General features: G+C 34.5%; 1 protein-coding gene across 1 annotated transcript in view; it reads right to left on the reverse strand.

Annotated features, from left to right (window-relative positions):
• The window catches only part of LOC149776802 (lactase/phlorizin hydrolase-like), an 85,789-nt gene extending 64,242 nt beyond the window's left edge, over positions 1–21,547 (reverse strand). The window contains exons 1-10 of the mRNA XM_089941498.1: positions 21,299–21,547; positions 13,065–13,195; positions 12,397–12,654; positions 11,263–11,446; positions 3,874–4,110; positions 3,225–3,342; positions 2,756–2,925; positions 2,014–2,235; positions 1,613–1,717; positions 696–823 (exon numbers count right to left, since the gene is read on the reverse strand). Of these exons, the coding sequence (XP_089797624.1) occupies positions 696–823; positions 1,613–1,717; positions 2,014–2,235; positions 2,756–2,925; positions 3,225–3,342; positions 3,874–4,110; positions 11,263–11,446; positions 12,397–12,654; positions 13,065–13,195; positions 21,299–21,488 (1,743 nt within the window). The 5' untranslated portion in view covers positions 21,489–21,547. The remainder of the gene's footprint in view (positions 1–695; positions 824–1,612; positions 1,718–2,013; positions 2,236–2,755; positions 2,926–3,224; positions 3,343–3,873; positions 4,111–11,262; positions 11,447–12,396; positions 12,655–13,064; positions 13,196–21,298) is intronic.
• Between the last annotated feature and the right edge of the window lie 568 nt (positions 21,548–22,115).

Raw genomic sequence — 22,115 nt, forward strand, 5'->3', positions numbered from 1 at the left:
TGTGGCAATAACCATTATCATAATCATTATCTCTAAAATATATATTCGTGACGAAATCTTACTATATGCCCATTCTATGTGGTAAAATTGACACTGAAGCAAATCCAGAAGGAATTCCATCATGAATCCGTTTCGTTGCCATTAACAATTCTTTATTATAATGTTATATTTTAGAGAGATTCTATCGTACTGAATTACCAGATCAACCGAAAGTAACGTTCCAAAGAGCCAAACTATTGATACTTTCTATGATAAAATTGAAATAGTCTTTAGAAAAGAGCTATCCATTTTAAACCATAAATACAATTTTTTTCCATTTTTCAAGCTGTGTCTCTTTATACTTAATCCAGGCAGATATCAAAATCCGCATTTCATAAATTCCAGACAGATATCAAAATCCGCATTTCATAAAGATAAATAGTTCTTCACAAAGCAGACATGACAATCGTATAATCAATTTTATTTAGAAGTACCACATGTACTTTGACCACCTTTTTTGCTTTTGCTTTCATCTTTCCAGATGTGCCCAGCTCCAGGTTCTTGTTCACATGAGTATATACGATTATGAGAAGTACTTATTAGGCTTGGTAAATCACATACAAAAATATGATCAATGTTTGTACATAAATTAATGTTAATTTACATATTAGGAGGTCTATGATTTTTTTGTTTCAAATATAACATAAAATATTTACCCCCAGCGCTTTGACATTTTGAACGTCTTCTCTGAATTTGTGGTAGCTGTCACACGCAACGTCGCCCGTGTCGCCATTAGCCAGACGTCCGTTGTGGGCAAAAGTATCCCATATACTCGGTCCTTTTCCTGAAAATTATGGACTTAAGTCATGCGTTAAAGTTCCTTAAATCTTCAAGGTATGACATGTTAAGATATCATTTAGGCGACAAGGGTCTAATTACGAATTGCTGTCATCGTGATACTTTTAGCTAAACTAAAGAAAGGAACTAAAACACATTAGATTATGTGTGTAAAGATGTAGATAAACATTCACAATTCTGAATCAGTCTACAGGTTAATATCGGTTCATTCAAACATCAAACATCATCGTTCTCCTCATTATACAAAACCATATATAAAAGCGTTAAAACCGTTTTAAAACATTTATCATACGAAAGCGTCTCTTGAACAATTGTAAATTTAAAATTCATCAAAGACGTTTACGAAAACATCATCAACTCCCAAGAACACTCATATTTTTCTATAAAAACAAGATATATTCTGGTACTGGATCACATCCTATGTATTGTGCATTGAGCAGAGAGGGAAAAGAATAATACATAAAGCATTACAGAGAATCTATAATCATGACTGATGAATCGGCTGTATTCCAATGACATGCAAGATCCAACATAATGCAATATGTCCTAACTATCGATCTTTATTTACTACAATATGACTTATACTTCCCATATGCAACCGAATGGGTTGAATTTATATCGAACAAACACTATATATAACAGTTTCTCTCTCATCAAAAAGTTTCTCGTGGCGTCTTCTTCACCCGATTCCAACTGATTTATTTATACTGTATGTGGTATTATTTTTTGTGCTCTGTAAGATAACGATGAAGCTGAAACAAGTCATTTTACATACCGTCCTCATTCCATCCTCCCTCTATCTGGTAGGCGGCTGTAGCCACGCCCCAACGGAAATCAACCGGAAATCTGTCTACCAAGAAGTCATCCTTCTCTCTGATTACTGCCGAAAGATTAGGGAACATACTTCGTATGACAAAACATGAACTTCAGAGATTGGATAGCAAAATTCGTGTACAGAGTAGTGATAATTATAATATCGAAATGCTATCCTTGCAATATATTAAACAATGCATCGCCAGGAGGCACCAGATTCTACTTTCTGAACATTACTCGAGTATATTATCTATTTAATATTGTCGACCTATCTTACTCGGACAAAACATTTTAGAATATAATAATATGTTTTCGTTTTTATTTAAAAAAAAAAAAACAACGTTTAAACGAACAAATGCATACCTTTATCTACAAAATGGGCCGGATAGGTCCAGTTAAAACCGTTATGTCTTATCAGCTCCCGGAAGTATCGTGCGGATGCCTTCTCTGTCCTACGCTTGGCCGAGTCTTCAAAGTCTACATGGTAAAGTCCTGACTTCCGTTGGTAACCATGCAACCAGTCAAACCCGTCCAGGAACGACAAGGCAAAATAACCGCCCACTCTACAGTGGTCATATTTTATTGCTGAAATGTTTATTATGAAGAACAATATTATATTGTGCACTTATAACGATGAGTGGAAACCCTAAATTTGTTGGTAGCGTGTGAGTGTTCTTGTTTGAAATGATGAGAAAAGCAAGATCCCCCTTTCCATGTGTACACGATAACAGTTGATGATGCTGATTAGAATCTCTATTATTTGATTTGAAAATTGTGAACATATGATGTGATCCATATCAATGAAACAAATACAAGCCGGATGTGGCTGTGTTGGTTAAGTGGTGGGAGATGATAATTCGTTACACATAACACATTTGTGTTTATGATAAAAAAGAACTAAATTGTATTTTTTGCCAATTCTCTCTCTCTCTCTCTCTCCATATATATATATATATATATATATATATATATATATATATATATATATATATATATATATATATATATATATATATATATATAGAGAGAGAGAGAGAGAGAGAGAGAGAGAGAGAGAGAGAGAGAGTTTAAATAGCGTTTACACCAAGACAAAATACAAAAGTACCTTTCAGCACCTCATTGATATGTTCCCTGAGGTACTGTATCCTATCCTGATCATATATGTTTCCACAGTCGGAATATCCGCCTGCCGTCACGAATAACTCCGGATTACCGTACTCCTTTTTTATCCATTGCATCAACATTCGTAAACCCTCGGAAGACTGTGACAGTGAGCTTGATAAAGGAAAATGCATTGTTTATCATAATAATGAAGTAATGATAAGTCTGCTGTTGTTGAAACTGCTGCTACTGAGGACGACGAACACGACGATGATAACAAGCAAGATGACGGCGAGTTATTGATGATTACCAATACACCAACTGCTATGTTGCTGGCACTGTTAATGCTAAGTTTTCTTTGAGAAACGAAATTTGGAGAAAAAAAAAATAACGACACAAAAGACAACACATCGTTATGATAATGATGATGATTATTATTATTATTATTATTATTATTATTATTATTATTGTACCTTTGATCAGCGGATAGTTCAACATCCTGGTCCGCTTCATAATCTAATATCGTTCCCCTGTCCTTATAGGCTACCTTCGATGTCTTGCTGTATGTGATTCCAACAAAGTCTAAAGTACCTGAAAAAACGACAACCGGATATTTCACGTATCCATAATAGCAAGTATCCGTGCTGAATGTAGCAGGAAAGGTCCGAATTTTGTCCTCAAACATTTTCTAAGCCGACGTTAAAAAACAATTTTTAAAACATTTCCCCAAAATGGGAATATTCTGTTCTTAAATGACATATCCTATACGGCCAATACAGTACAAGAGCAGTTTAGAAATGCCTGCATCTAAGAGGTCATCATACTATATTGAAAACCTTGCAAGTTTGAAAGATAACAAAAATATATAAAATAATGATAAAATGAAAAAACAAACAAACAATAAATCAAACAAACAAATAAACAATTAAGCCAAAAAATGCGGAAACAAAAGACTCCCCCGAAAAAGACCCCCCCTCCCCCAACAACAACACCATTAAACAATATGAAAACAAGACAATAAATTAAACGAAAAGCAATAAAAAAAGAAAAGAAAAGTCATGACATGATTCAAGACAAATACATTCCGCCAGGCATTCACTAATCGTCTGCCTATTGTCATACCATTGGTGGATTTGTTCTCCGAATCAGAGAAGGCCGGAAGTCTTGACTCATTTAAGCCTTGCAGACTGCTCTTTCTTGAAACAAAGGTCTTCATCACTTCAGGGTAATCACCTCCTAACAACGGTTGCAAGAACCAGCCCAGCTGAAACTTCAGAGCGCGCTCTGCAGCGTCCTTGTCATTTTGCGATTCGCTCTTCGGTTCCATCCAATCGACACTCATAGCCATGCCAACGATACCTAAAAATAGTACATCGTGAAAGTACTAAGCGTCAGCTGTAACCAGTATTCATGATATAATTCATGACAACAATATTAACTCAATTATGATGAATATACGTGGACCAAAAAGTATAATTAAAATTTTAAAAAAGTCAAAAGTCTTTAACTTCTTCGGTACTTTTGAACGTTTTCCTCATTAAATTGTTTTGTTCCAACAAATGTTTTCCTCTTTATCAATGTGCTCCTTAGATATTACTAATTTTTGAACATTTAATATAAGTAAAAATATATGACATAAATATTGACTAAACAGTTTCTAATTGCTAATAACTCTCCAAAAATGGAGGGTAGTATAATATATTTTTTAGGCATGGCAAACCCCCCCCCCCCCCTTTGTCTTCTCTTATTTCACAATTCCAGTGGAATCAATTAAAGTACCATAAAACTATGTACTGAAGAGAAATTTTACTTTTTAAAATTTACATTATAGTCACACGACAATAATACTGTCTTTGAAAACAACTAGCATGAACTGTCAAATTTAGCAGTAATTATGCAGGTAAAATGGATGTATAATTCTAAATTTAGTTTCACCATGGCAACTTGTCTTTAGAAAATATTTATAAACTCATAAATGCCGAACTTTTTCCACTTGTTGCAGACTTGCTATGTACATGTGCAAGAAGAAATAATATTTCCGCCATCTTTAAAAATTTTTTATGATGATGCACCCTTGCTGATTAAAACAAATGCACTCCTCCTGTAATATAAAAATCACAAACGGTATAAACACGATATTGACTTGAACAACAACAACAACAACAACAATAATGATAATAATAATAATAATAATAATAATAATAATAATGAGATGCAGCCCTAGAATAGCTGCCATCAACTGGAGTCCTATGCAAACCATGCAATCTGCGAATCCCCCGCAATAATTTTTCCTCAGATTTGGAGCCCCATTTAATTTGGCTCACTAGGCAATCACTTTGTTTGCCTATATGAATCGGACAGCTTCTGATCATCATATTCGAATCAAATTCACAAATATATCACCAGGCAAATTCAAACATTTTAATAATTGTATTTGAACGCAAGGACAATGTTGCCCACTTAAAGCATTTGACTGTAATACTGAAAGGTTATAGTCTAAGGTAGCTAGGATTGTTAAATGCATCTGACTATAATACTGAAAGGTTCTAGTCTAAGGTAGCTAGGATTGTTAAATACATCTGCCTGTAATACTGAAAGGTTCTAGTCTAAGGTAGCTAGGATTGTTAAATGCATTTGACTGTAATACTTAAAGGTTCTAGTCGAATATGGAGGGGGATTACCGCCATAATGCTATGCATGTATTTTCTAATCTTCCTTGATGATCCATTGTAAATGGTTGCTTGCAAGTGCTAATTTCATAATTCTATATGTATATTGTATTCTTCATTGATGTAGATTGTACGTGGCAGCTTTTAAGTGCTACTTTCCTTCTGCATTATTGTCAATGGCTGCTTGCAAGTGCTACATTCATAATTCTAGTCATGAATTTTCTATTCTTCATTGATGCAAGCTGTAAATGGCTGCTTGATAGTGCCTAGATCTACTTTCCTTCAGCGTCCTTGTATCTTGCAATTTGCTAACTACTGAATTGATTATGTAGTTTGTCGTATGGCAAATGCTTTGTCAGTTATTACAAGTTTTAACATTCCATTTATAAACTTACTATATCACAAGTTTCACAAATTGTACCTTCCAAAATCATGATTATAATGTAGCATCAAGCTCGTAGCAAGTAAATATCAAGGAAGTTAGCATAAAATAATGCCTCATTATGACAACAGATGGCGCTGCGACACGTCAATTTCTTACAATACGACTACTCCCTTGACCCTAGCAACAAGAGGTTATACCACTTTACGACATGTTTGGGCGCCTTATTTAAAATATCATTCGAATTAAATTACAGCAGCTGATGTCTCAGAGTGTTAATATTCGGAAGATAGGTGGCCTGCAAGTAGCACAAAATACTTAAGTATAAATCCACTAACCCTTCCCATCCCATTGTTTTTGAACATTTTGTCTGTTTAATCTACCGCTGTCGCACGGTGGCAGAATAGGGTAGCAGCTTACAAGCAGGATTTAAGGCCCTAATTTGTTTATATATTCTCATTCACAATGTTATCAGTTTAGAGCATATTTATTATTTTAGAGTGCAGTGCAAATTCTGCTTATTGTAGCGGTAAAATCCTCATAAGGTTTGAGCAAAGTGCAGATAATTGCACCTCGAGGCCATACTTTCATTTCTTTATTTACAGTGGCAGTTTATATATATATATATATATATATATATATATATATATATATATATATATATATATATATATATATATATATATATATATAACAAGAAGTAAGGTAAATAGTCAAATTATACCGAATTCTTGTATATGTATGGCATGGATGATTATGCAATAGCCAGCAGGTATTGCCACTAGTTGTCTGTGACAAGTATGTCATATCTCCAATTTCATTTTAATTCTCCAATTCCAATACAACAGCAAGAGGCAAATGTCTTGAAACAAGGACGTCACATACAAAGCATATATACTACAAAAATATTAACTTATTTCATTTTATAAGAAAAGAAATTCTAAGAGTGTGAAATATGTTTTCTCTATGTAAACATAAAAAACACTTCCATACAATTATGAGATACTTTATTTCGATAGATATCAAACTGGTAACTACATTTATTTTATTATTTAAGACCGTATTCATCCATATATGCAGTGATATTTATAGTACAGATGACTGATTGTCTGGTACCTCACTGATAAAACATCAGACTCCTTTGGTAGCAATTATAAAAATATAATAAACTGAATATAAATAACATTGCTTCCGCCACCAGTAACCAGCTCAATTTGTTTGTATTATTACTGCTACAGTACAGTACTAAAAGTGCTTGATACATTTGGATATGAAATTAATGTAGTAGTTAAAAAGATTAATACAAAGTTTTACATGTATCTTCTACAGATGTGATTGTTTTCTGTTATAAGAATAAGACAACCCCCCCCCCCCACATAATTTTCTAAAAGAACTTGTAAAGTTTTTAAGGCTAGTCACAGCTCAGGCTGTTGTAGCATCCATCACCCCCACCACTCCTAATAAACATCTTCATTTGTCTGTGATTTTATAATTATTTTATCCTGTTTAAAATATAAGCTAATATTGTCATGACACAATAAATATCAGCACAATACAACTATGCAATAAAGCAAAATAAATAAATAAAAACAAGATACAGTCCTATGCTTAACGTTTCAAAGGAAATAAAAGAAAAAAAAGTTTAATTGAAACCAGCATTCGTAAAAGCAATATTGTTAGATGAATTAGTCTGAAACAAAAATTATCATACAGGTAGGCAATTATAAGGAACAAATACCTGAATTGTCTAGTTACATTGTTCTTATAGATTTATTTGTCAATCCCTTTTGTTTTTTACTTTCACACGAGTAAAACATGATTGAAGACAAGCTTTGCACACAATCTGGCTTTTGGATTTAATATACACTCATCATTGCGAATTCTGAGGAATTAGAACTGTAAATTCTGGATTGGCCAAGACACATTACCTTTTGTGTACCACATACACTTGTAAATTATGACTCAGAGCAGTCAGGTTATTTTCCCTAGCGTCTGTTTCAAGAATTAATCCCCAAAAACATTCCGTTACTGGATGCTCACTGTTTGATGAATTTATTTTGTGGGCAATAAAAACAAGTTGTTTGTACTTGCTATTTTATTTGCTAATTTGTTATTTCTGATACTTTGACCTTCACAAAACTATTATATTTATGAACCTGAGATGAAATTGTAAATTTTGCCTCTTATCCCTAATGTATATGCCTTGGAACAATGGATAAGGTAAATTCCATAATTTAAATCTCTTAATCACTCAGCAGAGAGAGAGAGAGAGAGAGAGAGAGAGAGAGAGAGAGAGAGAGAGAGAGAGAGAGAGAGAGATTCATAAGTAAGTTAGTTTTTTCACAAAGTGATAGAATCCACTAGCCAATTTCTGACTGCAGTTGTAAGATATCTGAGCAGAAAGTAACAGCTACTTTATAAGCATGCAAGTCATTTTAATGTGAGTTATAGGTCCCCAAGTATTATTAATCCTCAGAGAAGACACAAAACTGGGTTTTACAAATTAAAGCCACACAAGTACCGGTTTGGTACTTTGTGAAAAATGGGGTCATTATGAGAAAATGGAGACACCTGATGTACCTGCTGGTGATGAGTGGTCAGTGAGCAATCAAATTGTTGTTCCTAAGTCATATAGACAGGAAATGAATAATCTAGCCCATACAACTCCTTGAGCTGGTCATTTTGGTGTCAGCAAGACTTATCACAGAATCCTAAATCATTTTTTTTTTGACGAAAATTAAAAGTGATGTTTATAAGTACCATAGATCTTATCACACTTGACAAATGGTATGAAATCCCAATCAGAAGATATCTAAGGCACATCTGAAACGTATTCCTGCATTCGACCATTTGACAAGCCATTTAACAGAAAAATGGTAGACTGTCGGTTCTTTACCTAATACCAAGTCAAGCAACCAGTACTTGTTGACCATAATGTGTGCATCCTCAAGATTTCCATAGTCTATTCCTTTAAAGAATATTAAAGCAAAAACTGTTCTAAAAGTTTAGGCAATGTTTTTAACACTTGTTTGCCTCCCCAAATCTGTCCAGCAAATTCTTATCTTTGATTATTTCCAACAACGTATGCATGAATTAGACATCCAACAGTTTAATTGTTCTATCTGTCACACTGAAAGTAATGGGGCTAGCTCAAGACTGTCCGAAAACACTCTCACCTACCCAGGATACATGTATACCATTATATTGAATCCAACCTAAAAAAGGACAGTGATCATTAAAATCCTGCATTGTATAATTATCGAGTAAGATCAGGAGAGTTTCTTTTTTCTCTCCCCATGTTGGTATTTATCACCAAATAAAAGACACCATAACGACTTTAAAACAATAAAAGACTGTCCCAAAACACCCTCATCTACCCAGGATACATGTAGGCAATTAAATAGAATAAAACCAAATAAAAAGACAGTGATTTGTAAAATTCTACCCTGTATAATTATCGAGTAAGATCAGTAGAGTTTGTTCTTTTGTTGATACATGTTGAAGACTGTCCAAAGACACACTCATCGACCCAGGATACATGTATACACTTACAATGACTTAATGAAATATGCAGTTTTGGTGCATTCTCTCTGTCTTTCTTTCTCTCTTTCTTTGATCATAGTTCACTAAACTACTTTCATATTGCAAAGAGGAGCAGAATAATTAGAACCCAAGGGTGCTATATTTATATTTTTAACATTCTTGAACTAAATTATTAATTTTAGTTGGTTTGATAATGGTAAGAATTACAATAGATAAAAGTAAAATCTCTTTTAACATCTTTTGTCTCTGATTATTTCCACTTTTAGAGATGGAAGTTTTAAAGTATGCAAACCAGTTTTAAAGCTGGTTTTTGGTTGTTTTTTATAATAAATACATTGAAATGTTGAGTTTCTGTAAATTAGCAATGCAAATCAAGTATTGGAAAACAATTGTACACTAAATCTAATCTTTCTAATCGCAAGTAAACATTTTTATCACGATACGATCATGATTTTCCTGAGTTTGATTATTTCGGTTTGTGCGGCAAAATATTTCCAAAATGAAGATCGTGATAAGAATAAGAACACCTTTAAGGAATATGTAATTTTTTTAATGTTATTTGACCTATAAACATTTTTAAAAAAATGTGCTATTGATGTTGCTCTGAAATATTTTATTTTGGCAGGAGCTTATGTACAAGAGTATCACAGGAAAAGATAAACGTATGTGAGGTGCGTCAAACGTGGGTGACGTACAATACAATCCTTACAACCAAGGTTCGTCTAATGAAAGCTCGTTAAGAAGAGTACGAAGGAATATATCAGTGTCATTTCTTGTCTTTTCTATGCTAAAATAACTAATGTTTCCAATGTAACGAGAGATATTACTAAGAAGTATATTTCTTAAACGGTGAAGGTAAATACTTAAGTGCGTCAAAACTGGGTTGAAAAAGTTGGACCACCTTGCTGTACTGTATGCGTTTTTGTTTTTTTAAGGTGCTATAAATCACTTAGATCTTCGAGAAAGCATGTGGTTTTAGAGACGATTAAAACTTTGTTGCTAACGTACACCTTTAAAAAGGGATTGAAAGAGTTATCGACACAAGATGAATGTCGTAAAGCTCCGAGGGGAACATTCATTGTTTCTGGTGAAGGAAAAACTTAAGAAATTTAGGGCGCCGTCTGATGTCATAATGCCATGCTAATCTCTATTATGTCATTATGACAACAGATAGCGACACGAGTTGGACAACAAAGACGATACTGATACAATTTAGTATTTACATTGTTGCAAGGCCAAATCTGTATGAAAACAGTAGTTGGAATGATGTAATTGTAAAGTTTATAAACAGAATATACAAAACTTGTAATAACTGACATACGACAAATTACAGAATCAATTCAGTAGTTGGCAAATCGCAAGATACAATGGCGCAGAAGGAAAGTAGATCGAAAACCTTGCAAGCAACCATTTACAGCTTGGATCAATGAAAAATAAACAATTCATGACTAGAATTATGAATGTAGCACTTGCAAGCAGTCATTTACAATAATGCAGAAGGAAAGTAGCACTTGAAAACTGCCACGTCCAATTTGCATCAATGAAAATACAATATACATTGATAGAATTATGAAAGTAGCACTTGCAAGCAGCCATTTGCAATAATGCATCAAGGAAGATTGGGAAATACACTCATATAATTATGGCGGTAATCCCCCTCCATAGTCTAAGGTAGCTATGATTGTTAAATGCATCTGACTGTAATACCGAATGGTTCTAGTCTAAGGTAGCAAGGATTGTTAAATGCATTTGACTGTAAAACTGAAAAGTTCTCGTCTAAGGTAGCTAGGATTGTTAAATGCATCTGACTGTAGTATTGAAAGGTTCTAGTCTAAGGTAGCTAGGATTGTTAAATGCATCTGACTGCAATATTGAAAGGTTCTAGTCTAAGGCAGCTAGGACTGTTAAATGCATTACCTTTTTGCGAGGTTTTAAATGTTTTCTGATATATCCGGTAAGTTTTGACATGCGCACTGAGGAGATTGTGTGCAACCTTGTATACCTTCGTCCCCGGTCCTCGCACTCCCGGAGCCATATTGCCATAACCATATCCGAATAGCGCGACATCTTGTGGCTGGTCAATTGTGATCCACATCTTTACCTAACGTTGCAATATAGTCAGAGAAATGCATGGAAGTACTTGACGACATATTTAAACAACTTACATAAGTAAAACGACTTCTTTTTGCAAGAGTTTGATTATGTAGACATGAAGACAAATTGATGTATGTATGTTGACTTATTATATGTCATCTCTACATAACTGTGTCAACACGTTTTAACGGTTTAGTCATGTTGACATGAAAACCGCCATCTTGTACGCCATGCAAACTTTTGATAATCAGGACGGAAGCTTAATACATCTATAGATATGAAAAGAAATAAATCCCATCCAATCCCAGTACACAGAGAGAACAAACACATCTCAACATGTACGAAGACACAAAAGCATATACCATCATGTAGATAGAATCCTACAGTGGTTTTAGTATAACAGGCGACTCTCATTCCATAATTAGCGAAATTTTAGTACACTTTAAGTTACAAAATAAATCGTCCGTCCTCTCTCAGACAATTCAATAAAATCCCAAAAATACGATATGATGGTGATGAACGAAACAATCAAATCAAAAAGTCAAAACACCAGAACGTTGTAAATGTTTTTGGAAGTTTAATTTTAAAATTGTATTCGTATTTTAGTCATTTAAAAAATTGTGAATTTACTTTTTCGTGTTTTATTGGTTTTTGCTGATTTTGCATTTTGGGAACTTAGAAGCAAATTATTATTCATCAATGAAAAAAGTAGGTCTGTTTTACCTATGACGGACATATTCACGAATGATGTACATGCAAAAAGTCATTTTAAAGTTAGTTAAAAAATTGACATGCACGCAAATAAATGAATTCACGGCATCTGAGTAACATATTTCAATTTGATGCTCATAAAGACGCCTTTAAAATTTTGACAGAATTCTTTCATTATTTGTTTTGGCAATGTAATAATGAATGTATGCGACACAGTGCATTCTCCGTATGTTGCATTTTGCCCACCTGTTCGCCGAGTTCCGTGAACATCAGGCTGGCATATTCTGTGAATAGGGACACAGTTGTTTCGTTTTCCCAACCACCGTGGTCCTGCAATGCTTGCGGCAGATCCCAGTGATGTAACGTCACAACAGGCGTGACGTTAACAGCCTTCAGCTCCTTCACAAGGTCCTTGTAGAACTGAAGTCCTCGCATGTTCTTGCTAGCTAGCGTACCGTTTGGTAGAACCCGTGGCCATGAAACTGAGAAACGATAAGCGCCAACCTGTAAAAGTTATGAAAGAGAAAATGAGTGAAACATAAACATGAACAACATTTTGTTACATAAGTTAATTTACAAAAAGTAGACAATGCAGTAAGGGTATCAGCATTTGTCATTCCGACAATGAAACAATATTAAATTTTAAAACTACATTGTGCATTTTAGCCTAATTCTAAGTCTTTTTTCCTTATTACTGTTCTTGTTCTCTTTATTTGGCGTCTAGATGAAATAAAATGCTTCATACAATTCGTCTGAATTTATTCATTTTTTCCTTTTGCTTTTAATTAAATGTTTAGATTAGATATATTAATATGTTGTACAGTGACTTAGACCAGTTATGTTAATCAAGTATTGTGGTTTCTAAAGGTTAATATTTGTGTGGTTGAACTCTTCGTGACACATTTCATACCAACCCCAAGCTGCTTAAGAAGTTTGATATCGTCTCTATAGCGGTGGTATGTATCACTACTGATATCGGCATTCTGCCCTCTATACTTCGCATTTTGGTTGTGGATAAATGAATCCCATATGCTGGCACCTTTCTCTGTGGAAAAAAGAAAAACACCAACAAAGAAAGAACTAAGACCGTCAACAACAGGCCTTTTCATCTGCAACCATACGACTTGACTGGATTCTACAGAAACATTCGTACTCTACGGAGATTCAAACCGAGGTCCGCTGGTAATTGGCACCCATCGTATTATTTGTATTAAAATATTAATTCTGCCTACTATTATCATGCATTCGTCTACATAATCCAGGGCTTGCATCTATCTGGTGTATATTTATAATTATCTATAATTAATTCTATATACTGTTATGTATATTTGATTTAATTTATATTTGATTTAATTTAATTGTTTGTATGTTTTAAAATCTCTTTAGTTTTATTTCATTACATGTTCAGTAATGTAATGTTGCTTATTGGAATTTGATACTTTCCAGAAATTATTTTTACCTGATTGTTTCGTCGCAAACACCAAACTTTGTATAAAAAAAGCGGACATATTTCTTGGCCGTGATTGAGAATCATGTAAACAACTTCATTTTTTAAATTTATTTTGTATGTGGGATACGTAGAGTGAGATTGAGGCTTCATTGAAATACGCTACCTTATACATGTAAATAGCTTCCAAACTGTTCTGGAAGATGATCACGTGACACTCATCCGGGATTCTGTTTTGCGCATTATTCAGGTTTTATACAGATGTCGATACAGAATTTAGTTAGTTAGGCTTCTAAACACTGGGGCGTAAGGTGTTCGTTTTGGTTGTGACCAGTTTGGAGTTATATGATAATTTTTATTTAAATTATTTGGATTCTGAAACATTAATTGTCTTTTCTGAAAATATTTGAGTGCTCATACAGAATTCTTGGACAAAGACATTTCTTGAATTTTTTTCTCGGAAATTTAAGCACTAGAATATTGTTTGTGAATCAACAAAGAACTGCAGGCACAACATCACAATACTAGCTACAGTATGCGTTATCGCCTTCCATTTTGGAATTTTTATCGGGACTCGAACTTGAATTCATTAGAACATTTCATTACTAGGACTTCTAAAGGCCCTTATTCAATATAGTCCTTAATTCGTGGATTATTTTTGAATTATTTCTGGTTTGTTTTCTTAAAACCGTAAGTTCGTTTTTTTTCGTTTTTACATTATTTTCCCAGGGAAATAAGATATTTGTTAAATTTTTCAAAGCTTTTTTGTTTTTCCACTTTCTTTGTTACAGTTAATTAGAGCCTAAACACGTAACAATACCTTGATTTCTTTCAAAGGAATCTGGAATGACTGTGGAGATAGATGAGAATTAATTACTAGGTCGTCATGCGAGTGTGTCGGCTACACACGAGTGCATAGAACACCGCTTAAGTATAATCATTTTTTGGTGGTGTGCTTAGCCGTGAGAGAATATTGACTCGTGTGTGCAGGCAAGGTGATTGGGTGCCGTTGACCCGCAGACATGGGTTCTAATCTCCGTAAAGCAGGAATTAAAAATTCTCTAACTTGTATGATAGTATTATTTGTATTAAAATATAAATTCTGCCTACTATTATCAAGCATTCTTCTCTAGAATCCAGATATAGCACTTTCCGTTCTGTCTGGTATATTTTTATAATTCTTTCTCTTTCACTCCTATGTTTTGTTGTTAAAGGACAGCTGTGTTTATTATAAAACACGACATTAAAAGCTTGAACATGGATAAAAACTTGAAAATGATTATATAGTTGGATTTACAATGGCAACCAAATAATTAAAGTAGCTTAGGCTAACAATGAGATGAAACTTCATTAGTGCATACTTGAGTTTTGAAAATGTCACAAACCAGAGTTTTCAAAGCCTAAAAACCCACGGTAGCTGGTTGAGATGGAAGCCCGAAAAGAGTGAAATGGATAAGATTATCCCCATTTTCAGGCAGTATACGGCATGCGAATGCGAAAAGATATCCGGATTAGGTCCAAGGATCCATACAACAGGTCGATGTTTCATCAAAATGCTTTCGACAAACGGAGAGCAAAGAAGTTAAAACATGACCTATATAAAAGATATATAAAAAATGAAGCCATTCACTCGAAACTTTAACTTGAAAGTTGTAGAGGTAATTGAAAACAAGATGTCAGAAAACTGTTAAAATTTCACTCATATTTAGTGTCTAAAAATCAAACATTTTGTCATTTTAAGCACACACTGTTTTGGATGGAAAAGTAAAAACCATATATACTAACTGGTCACATAAATAAATCAACAACTGTAAAATCAATTCAGTATACTGATAGACTGATTTGACTCGTGACACCTGGCAACAAATCATCGCATGTTAGTGCCTCAAAGCCAGCTCCTCAACATGTTGGATGAAAAAAGTTAAAACAACCTGATTGAAATACACAAACATACACAAATCAAGGAAGGAAGAATCATCCCAAAATTATTTTAAATCCATCAAGTTGTAGTGCCCAAAACGTAAATTGTTTGCCACTTAAATGCTAATTGTTTCAAATGGAAAACACAACACAAATACATTAAATGAAACCAGCACAAATATAGGCAACTAGATTATATTAGCTGTGAAAATGCAATGGCTATCATACATAAATTATCCAATAGCTATCATACCTAAATTATCCAATATCTATCATTCCTAAATTATCCAATGGCTATCATACCTAAATTATCCAATAATTATCATACCTAAATTATCCAATGGATAACATACCTAAATTATCCAATGGCTATCATATCTAAATTGTCCAGTGGCTATCATTTCTAAATTATCCAATGGCTATCATGCCTTAATTATCCAATAGATATCATTCTCAAATTATCCAATGGATATCATTCCAAATTATCCAATGGCTATCATACCTAAATTATCCAATAGCTATCATACCTAAATTATCCAATGGCTATCATGCCAAATTATCCAATGGCTATCATGCCTAAATTATCCAATGGCTATCATACCTAAATTATCCAATGGCTATCATACCTAAATTATCTAATGGCTATCATACCTAAATTACCCAATAGCTATCATACCTAAATTATCCAATGGCTATCATATCTAAATTGTCCAGTGGCTATCATTTCTAAATTATCCAATGGCTATCATGCCTTAATTATCCAATAGATATCATTCTTAAATTATCCAATGGATATCATTCCAAATTATCCAATGGCTATCATACCTAAATTATCCAATAGCTATCATACCTAAATTATCCAATGGCTATCATGCCTAAATTATCCAATGGCTATCATGCCTAAATTATCCAATGGCTATCATACCTAAATTATCTAATGGCTATCATACCTAAATTATCCAATGGTTATCATACCTAAATTATCCAATGGCTATCATGCCTAAATTATCCAATGGCTATCATACCTAAATTATCCAATGGCTATCATACCTAAATTATCCAATGGCTATCATATCTAAATTATCCAATGGCTATCATGCCTAAATTATCCAATGGCTATCATACCTAAATTATTCAATGGCTATCATACCTAAATTATTCAATGGCTATCATACCTAAATTATCCAATGGCTATCATACCTAAATTATCCAATGGTTATCATGCCTAAATTATCCTATGCCTATCATGCCTAAATTATCCAATGGCTATCGTACCTAAATTATGCAGTGGCTATCGTACCTAAATTATCATTAACTTGGACTAATGAAGTGAGGGATGTAGCATTTTCGCAGAGAAGCATTCACAATCGTGAGATGCCTGCTCGAAACAGTTTCAGACGTTCTAGTCAAGAAAGTTAAGAGCTCGGTTGGTTTCTCCAAACTTCTCTATCTAGATGGCTGAGCCAAAAACAAAAGAAAGAAAAGAGTTCAGACTTAACAGATTGAACGAGATAAACAGGAATCATTGAGCAAGTACGAAAAGAGTGTCAGATACGAAACTATTGAATGACAATGTCCTGAAAAAAAGAAGTTAAGTTGAGCAAACGAAACTGTCGCAAGAGCTAGTCTAGAAGAGAAAGAAAAGAGAGATTTAAAACAAGCTGGGGTCAGGTAAAAGAAAGTCTTGTCTGAAACAGTTAAAATGTACATGTATGCTGGCAGCAACGACTAAGACATATGCATTTTTTTGCAGGTTGTAACACACATGAAACAAACCATAAGCTCTAGTACATTACCAGTACAGATTCAAGTGAATTGAAGGGTAATGATACAAAAATCGTACCTAGCATAGACTGATTTCACTCAAAGAACATGTAAAGGTTCTATCACTCATGACACTGGTCGATAATAAGCAAAATCGAGTTTTATCACATTTGGAACGACATCTCGATTAACTCGTCCTTAATTCGGTCAAAATGTAACGAAAAAAACTAAATAGTGGTTCCAAAGGATTGATTAACTTATTCTGAATATCAATACATATAAATCATAATTTGGAAAATCATACATTGATATACAATGTTGGGATAAAGACAAAAGGTCACTACCAGTGATGAAAACGATGCCAAGTGATTTTTGCACCCTGTGGGACCAAGTACACTCGAAGTACAAAGTCACCAAACCCCAGAAAAAAAGGTATGTCTTCAGCATGTATAATGCATGGTTTGATAAGTGTCCAATGTAATTTAAGAACATTAGAAAATTTAAAAGTGAATTCAATATCTCTGTCATGGTACATAAACTCATGCAAGGAAGAGAATGGGCACGTCTACTCGCATACATCAGATAAACTTGAGAAAGTTAACGACAACAATAGATTAATCATTTTCTCTTGCCCACAAGCATTCAAGATTAGAGATGGGAAGACTGAATTGGACAAAGTATAACTTTCTTTACTTGCAATGGTTAATGTCTTCCCAGGTAACCAAACAACATTGGCAAATGTCCATATACTTCAATCATTTCAGCACGAGTAAAACACGTGCCGATCACAGGTTATCTTATGACATATGCAACAATCTAAATCGTATGCCCTCTGTAAGTTCAGTTGTCAAATTCAAACAGACTCTCCAAACTCAAAGTGACCACATTTTTAATGCAGACTTTCAATGTTTGTTGATCCCCTTCGTCATCAGTGATCCATTTAATAGGGACAGTTCCTAGACAAACATTTTCTTTCACATGGACGGGATTTGACATATTTTGAAATATGATTATGTAAGCGCGTGCATGTCCAACATAGAAAAACTGGCGTATTATCAAATGGAAAACAAAAAGACTATATTGTATTCATAGAGGAGACCGAAATACTTTTCAATTTCAATGATGACCCTCACATCCGGAACGAAACGATAGTGGAACCTAAGGTGAGAGACCATTGTCATCTAACTGGGAAGTACAGATGCCCAGCGCACAATGTGCGCAGTTTGAAATAGTATTATGCCAAATTCATCACGCAGTTCATTCAGAAACTGTACGGAATGGCCCCTAAAATGACGTGTGTGTGTGTGTGTGTGTGTGTGTGTGTGTGTGTGAGAGAGAGAGAGAGAGAGAGAGAGAGAGATTTGGATTTTTAACGTAGCTTGAACAATTTTTCACTCATATAGCTACGATGTCTGCAGTGTGGCAATTTATAGTGATGTTTAGCACTGGGTCGTCACGCCACAGACATGTACCCTCATGTCCCATCATGTCCCACCCAGTACTATTATCCTGACATTAGGCCGACCGGTCCTAACACTGATCTCTTAATGCTGAGCGCCAAGTGAGACAGCTGCAAGTACCATTTTTATCAGTCTTTGGTATTACTCGGCCGAGGTTTGAACCCGCGTCCTCTCGCATCATGAGGCAGACACTCCAACCATGTAAGCCACCGGAGCGGTCGAGAACGATACAATATATATCTCATTCAGTAAAGATTGTGTTGTTCACTGCTTCATAATCAAATAGGGTGAAAGGGTGTTAAACGTACAATTAGATTTACTGATAATTTTAAGTCCATGGCCGCACCACTCGAGCATGTTGTCAATTAATGTAAGTAATGACATGTCCGTTGAAAACAACAAGAGATTTCATCAGCATTAGTATTTGAAGAGATCTCACTTTGAACAAAGAAAATGTTCCATTCAACGTTGTACAATTCTCACTTTACATATTAAGACTACTAGTAATAACGATGTGATGCAATATTTTGCATTAAAAACCTTGAGAGAACTATGTGCCTGCTAGGTCTTAGAAGAACACTTTACTGTCATGCGACATATTCACTACTACAGTGTTCCATGTCTGTGGCATGATGCCAGTTTGGCATGAATGGGATTGAATTGCAATTTTTCACAGACTACTACATGCTTCTGATTTTGGAAAGTAGAATCAGTGAACATAAAAGTACACTTCCAAATAGAGATTCCATTCCATCGCAAACAATGATTACTACTAAAATGTCGATGGTATCGTGAAAAATGTCAAAAACGTGAGAAGGTCAATAATCGAAACAAAAATCCTATTTCGGATCTCAGAAGCTGCCTGGCTGATTCATGTAAATCCTGATGTCTGTTACATACTGGAGATACCAATGCATTTTCATGACTACTTCAAATACTTTCATCTTGTTCCAGAAAAGTTAGTTCCAGATGAAGACGACGCGTATCTGTGGACAGGGATTGTATCGAAAATGAGAATACTACGAAGCCAAATCATGTACACAGAAAGGCAAGAAAAAATAGTTATTCACTGTATGAATATAATGTTCTACAGGGGCCAAAATCTGAGCCGAAATTGACAACAATTTACAGGTCAATTTTTTTGATTCAGCAAGCTTGGTTGAAGAAGCACTACCATAGAGAAGACAACCAAAGATTTTGAGAAAATCTTCTTCAACCTCATGAACAATGCTGTGTTTGGCAAAGAAATGGAACTCACATAAGAGGAACAGAGTGAATAATACCCAACGGTGAGAAGGGACTTTATGCACTAAAACAATGTCGTTAACCGTACATTAATGGTTTGGTAGATTATCATAGCACATCCTACCAGCTTTTAATTTTTCAGGTTTGTATTGTGATGTTTACCATTTTCGAGAAAAGTAGGGATAGAAGGTGCGTGTGTTCCTTTCCATTTTCGAGAAAAGTAGGGGAAGAAGGTGTGTGTTTTGGTCCGTCTGCATACAAATGGATTGTCATTGTCATTTGATTACCATGTGAAATCTGCCCCCATCCCCACCCCGTGTACCTTATCCCACGTGCCTAACTAATGATAGAAATAATGAATAATGCTTAGCAAACATGTTATATCTTATGACAATCCGTTAAACGTGAACAAAAATTACCTTGAAAGGATATGACAGGAGAAAGACAAAATGCATTGGGTCTGATTTCACTATTATTAATTGTCTCCTTAATGAAATCATATGCAACTGTCAACTTTTTATTCCCCAAATACTCATCGCTTCTTTTAGGTTAATTACTTTCTAGGTACAAATATTTTTACAGCATTTACTGTCGAATTTGTTTATGGTGGAAATTGCTCGCAGATAGTGTTTGGAAAGACTGATAAGAGTTATAAATCTAAAGTCAACAAACCAGAAGCAAACAACCATAGACGTAGCCACAATGCTAAGACACAAAATATGAATCGGAACATCCTTGCCTTTTCCGTGAAGTCAAGAAAAAAACCTTGATGTAATTCTCCGCCATTTAAAAGTATATTCTGAACTACATGGAACAATATGGCGGCGGAAGGAGACAAAATCACAATTGGAACATTGTCAACCTTTGCCGTCGTAACATATTTGGTGCGCTCCGCTAGAGGCAAATCGCCAAAGCCATAATGTGTATTCCTACAACCACTTCCGAAGTTATTTCACGATCTGACGGATAATCCTATCGAAGAAGAATTTTGTATGCCATATTGTATTCCATTAAAGAGCAATGACAATATCCTAATCTATGTAAAGATAGTAAGCCTCATTTTTGTGAAAATTAATGATACAACTTGAATAATAAAATACTCTTATACTTTTCAGTTTTTATGAAGATCAAGATGTCGCAACATCATTTAATATATTTTGATATCGTCTGGAGTAATTTCCCTTAGTGCCATTTTGAAACAGACTATATTGTCTTGACGAAAATTTAGTAATTATGAATTACAGTCACGTTTCTCGACATTGTAAATTAAATTCAGGTTGTGTTAATTTTATTTCAAACTAAATAAAATTACCTTCTTCGTTCCATGCGCCCTCAGTCTGAAAAGCAGCGGTTGACACTCCCCACAAGAAGTTGTCGGCGAAGCTTCCCGGCTCAAAACTCATTTCAGAGGCTGAACCAACGTGACTGGTTGATAAAGACAGATACAGACATAGAAAACTTGAGATGCACCCCAAATACCCCGTCTTTCTTCTGTGCGCCATATTCAGTAAATAACGTCACACTATTTCCAAGCACCGACAGCTAGTGTCTGTTTACATTGATATTGAGTTTGCTAGGCTGTCAACTAGAACATGCTATCTAAATTTTACCTTTAGTGCCTTGAGCAAATGAGTTATGTAATTTAAATCAATCAGTCTTTGATTTTATAGATGGATTTCAAAGACATATTGACATTCTGGTATATAAGCAATTGATTCATGAGGTAGTTTTAAACTCGGTCACTGTTTAGTATTTTTGTTAGTTTGATCCGTTAATGGTCATCGTTTTTTTACCACTGGATTCTTTTACTCAAACACCGTTGTACCTTGACAATCATTTGCCTTCTACGGTATGCTGATTCAAAATTGGCTTAAATCGGGTCCTTTTCAAAATTAGGTTTCTAAACCACGTATTTAGCCGTTCTCTATTACATGTGTACTTCACCTTACTGGGCTTGGTTATTGTATATATTTATTATCAAAACTTAGAAAACTATTTATGCTAAAATGCAAATATTTACAACATCATGATTATTAAGAACAGTTCTGTGTCAGCTTTGTTCATTGAAATAATTCACAGACTACTGAGCTTCATATCAGTAATATAATTTATTTCCTTAATGTGAAAAC

The sequence above is a fragment of the Sinohyriopsis cumingii genome, chromosome 18, assembly GCF_028554795.1.
Source record: "Sinohyriopsis cumingii isolate HCF-2022 chromosome 18, ASM2855479v2, whole genome shotgun sequence".
Classification (NCBI taxonomy): domain Eukaryota; kingdom Metazoa; phylum Mollusca; class Bivalvia; order Unionida; family Unionidae; genus Sinohyriopsis; species Sinohyriopsis cumingii.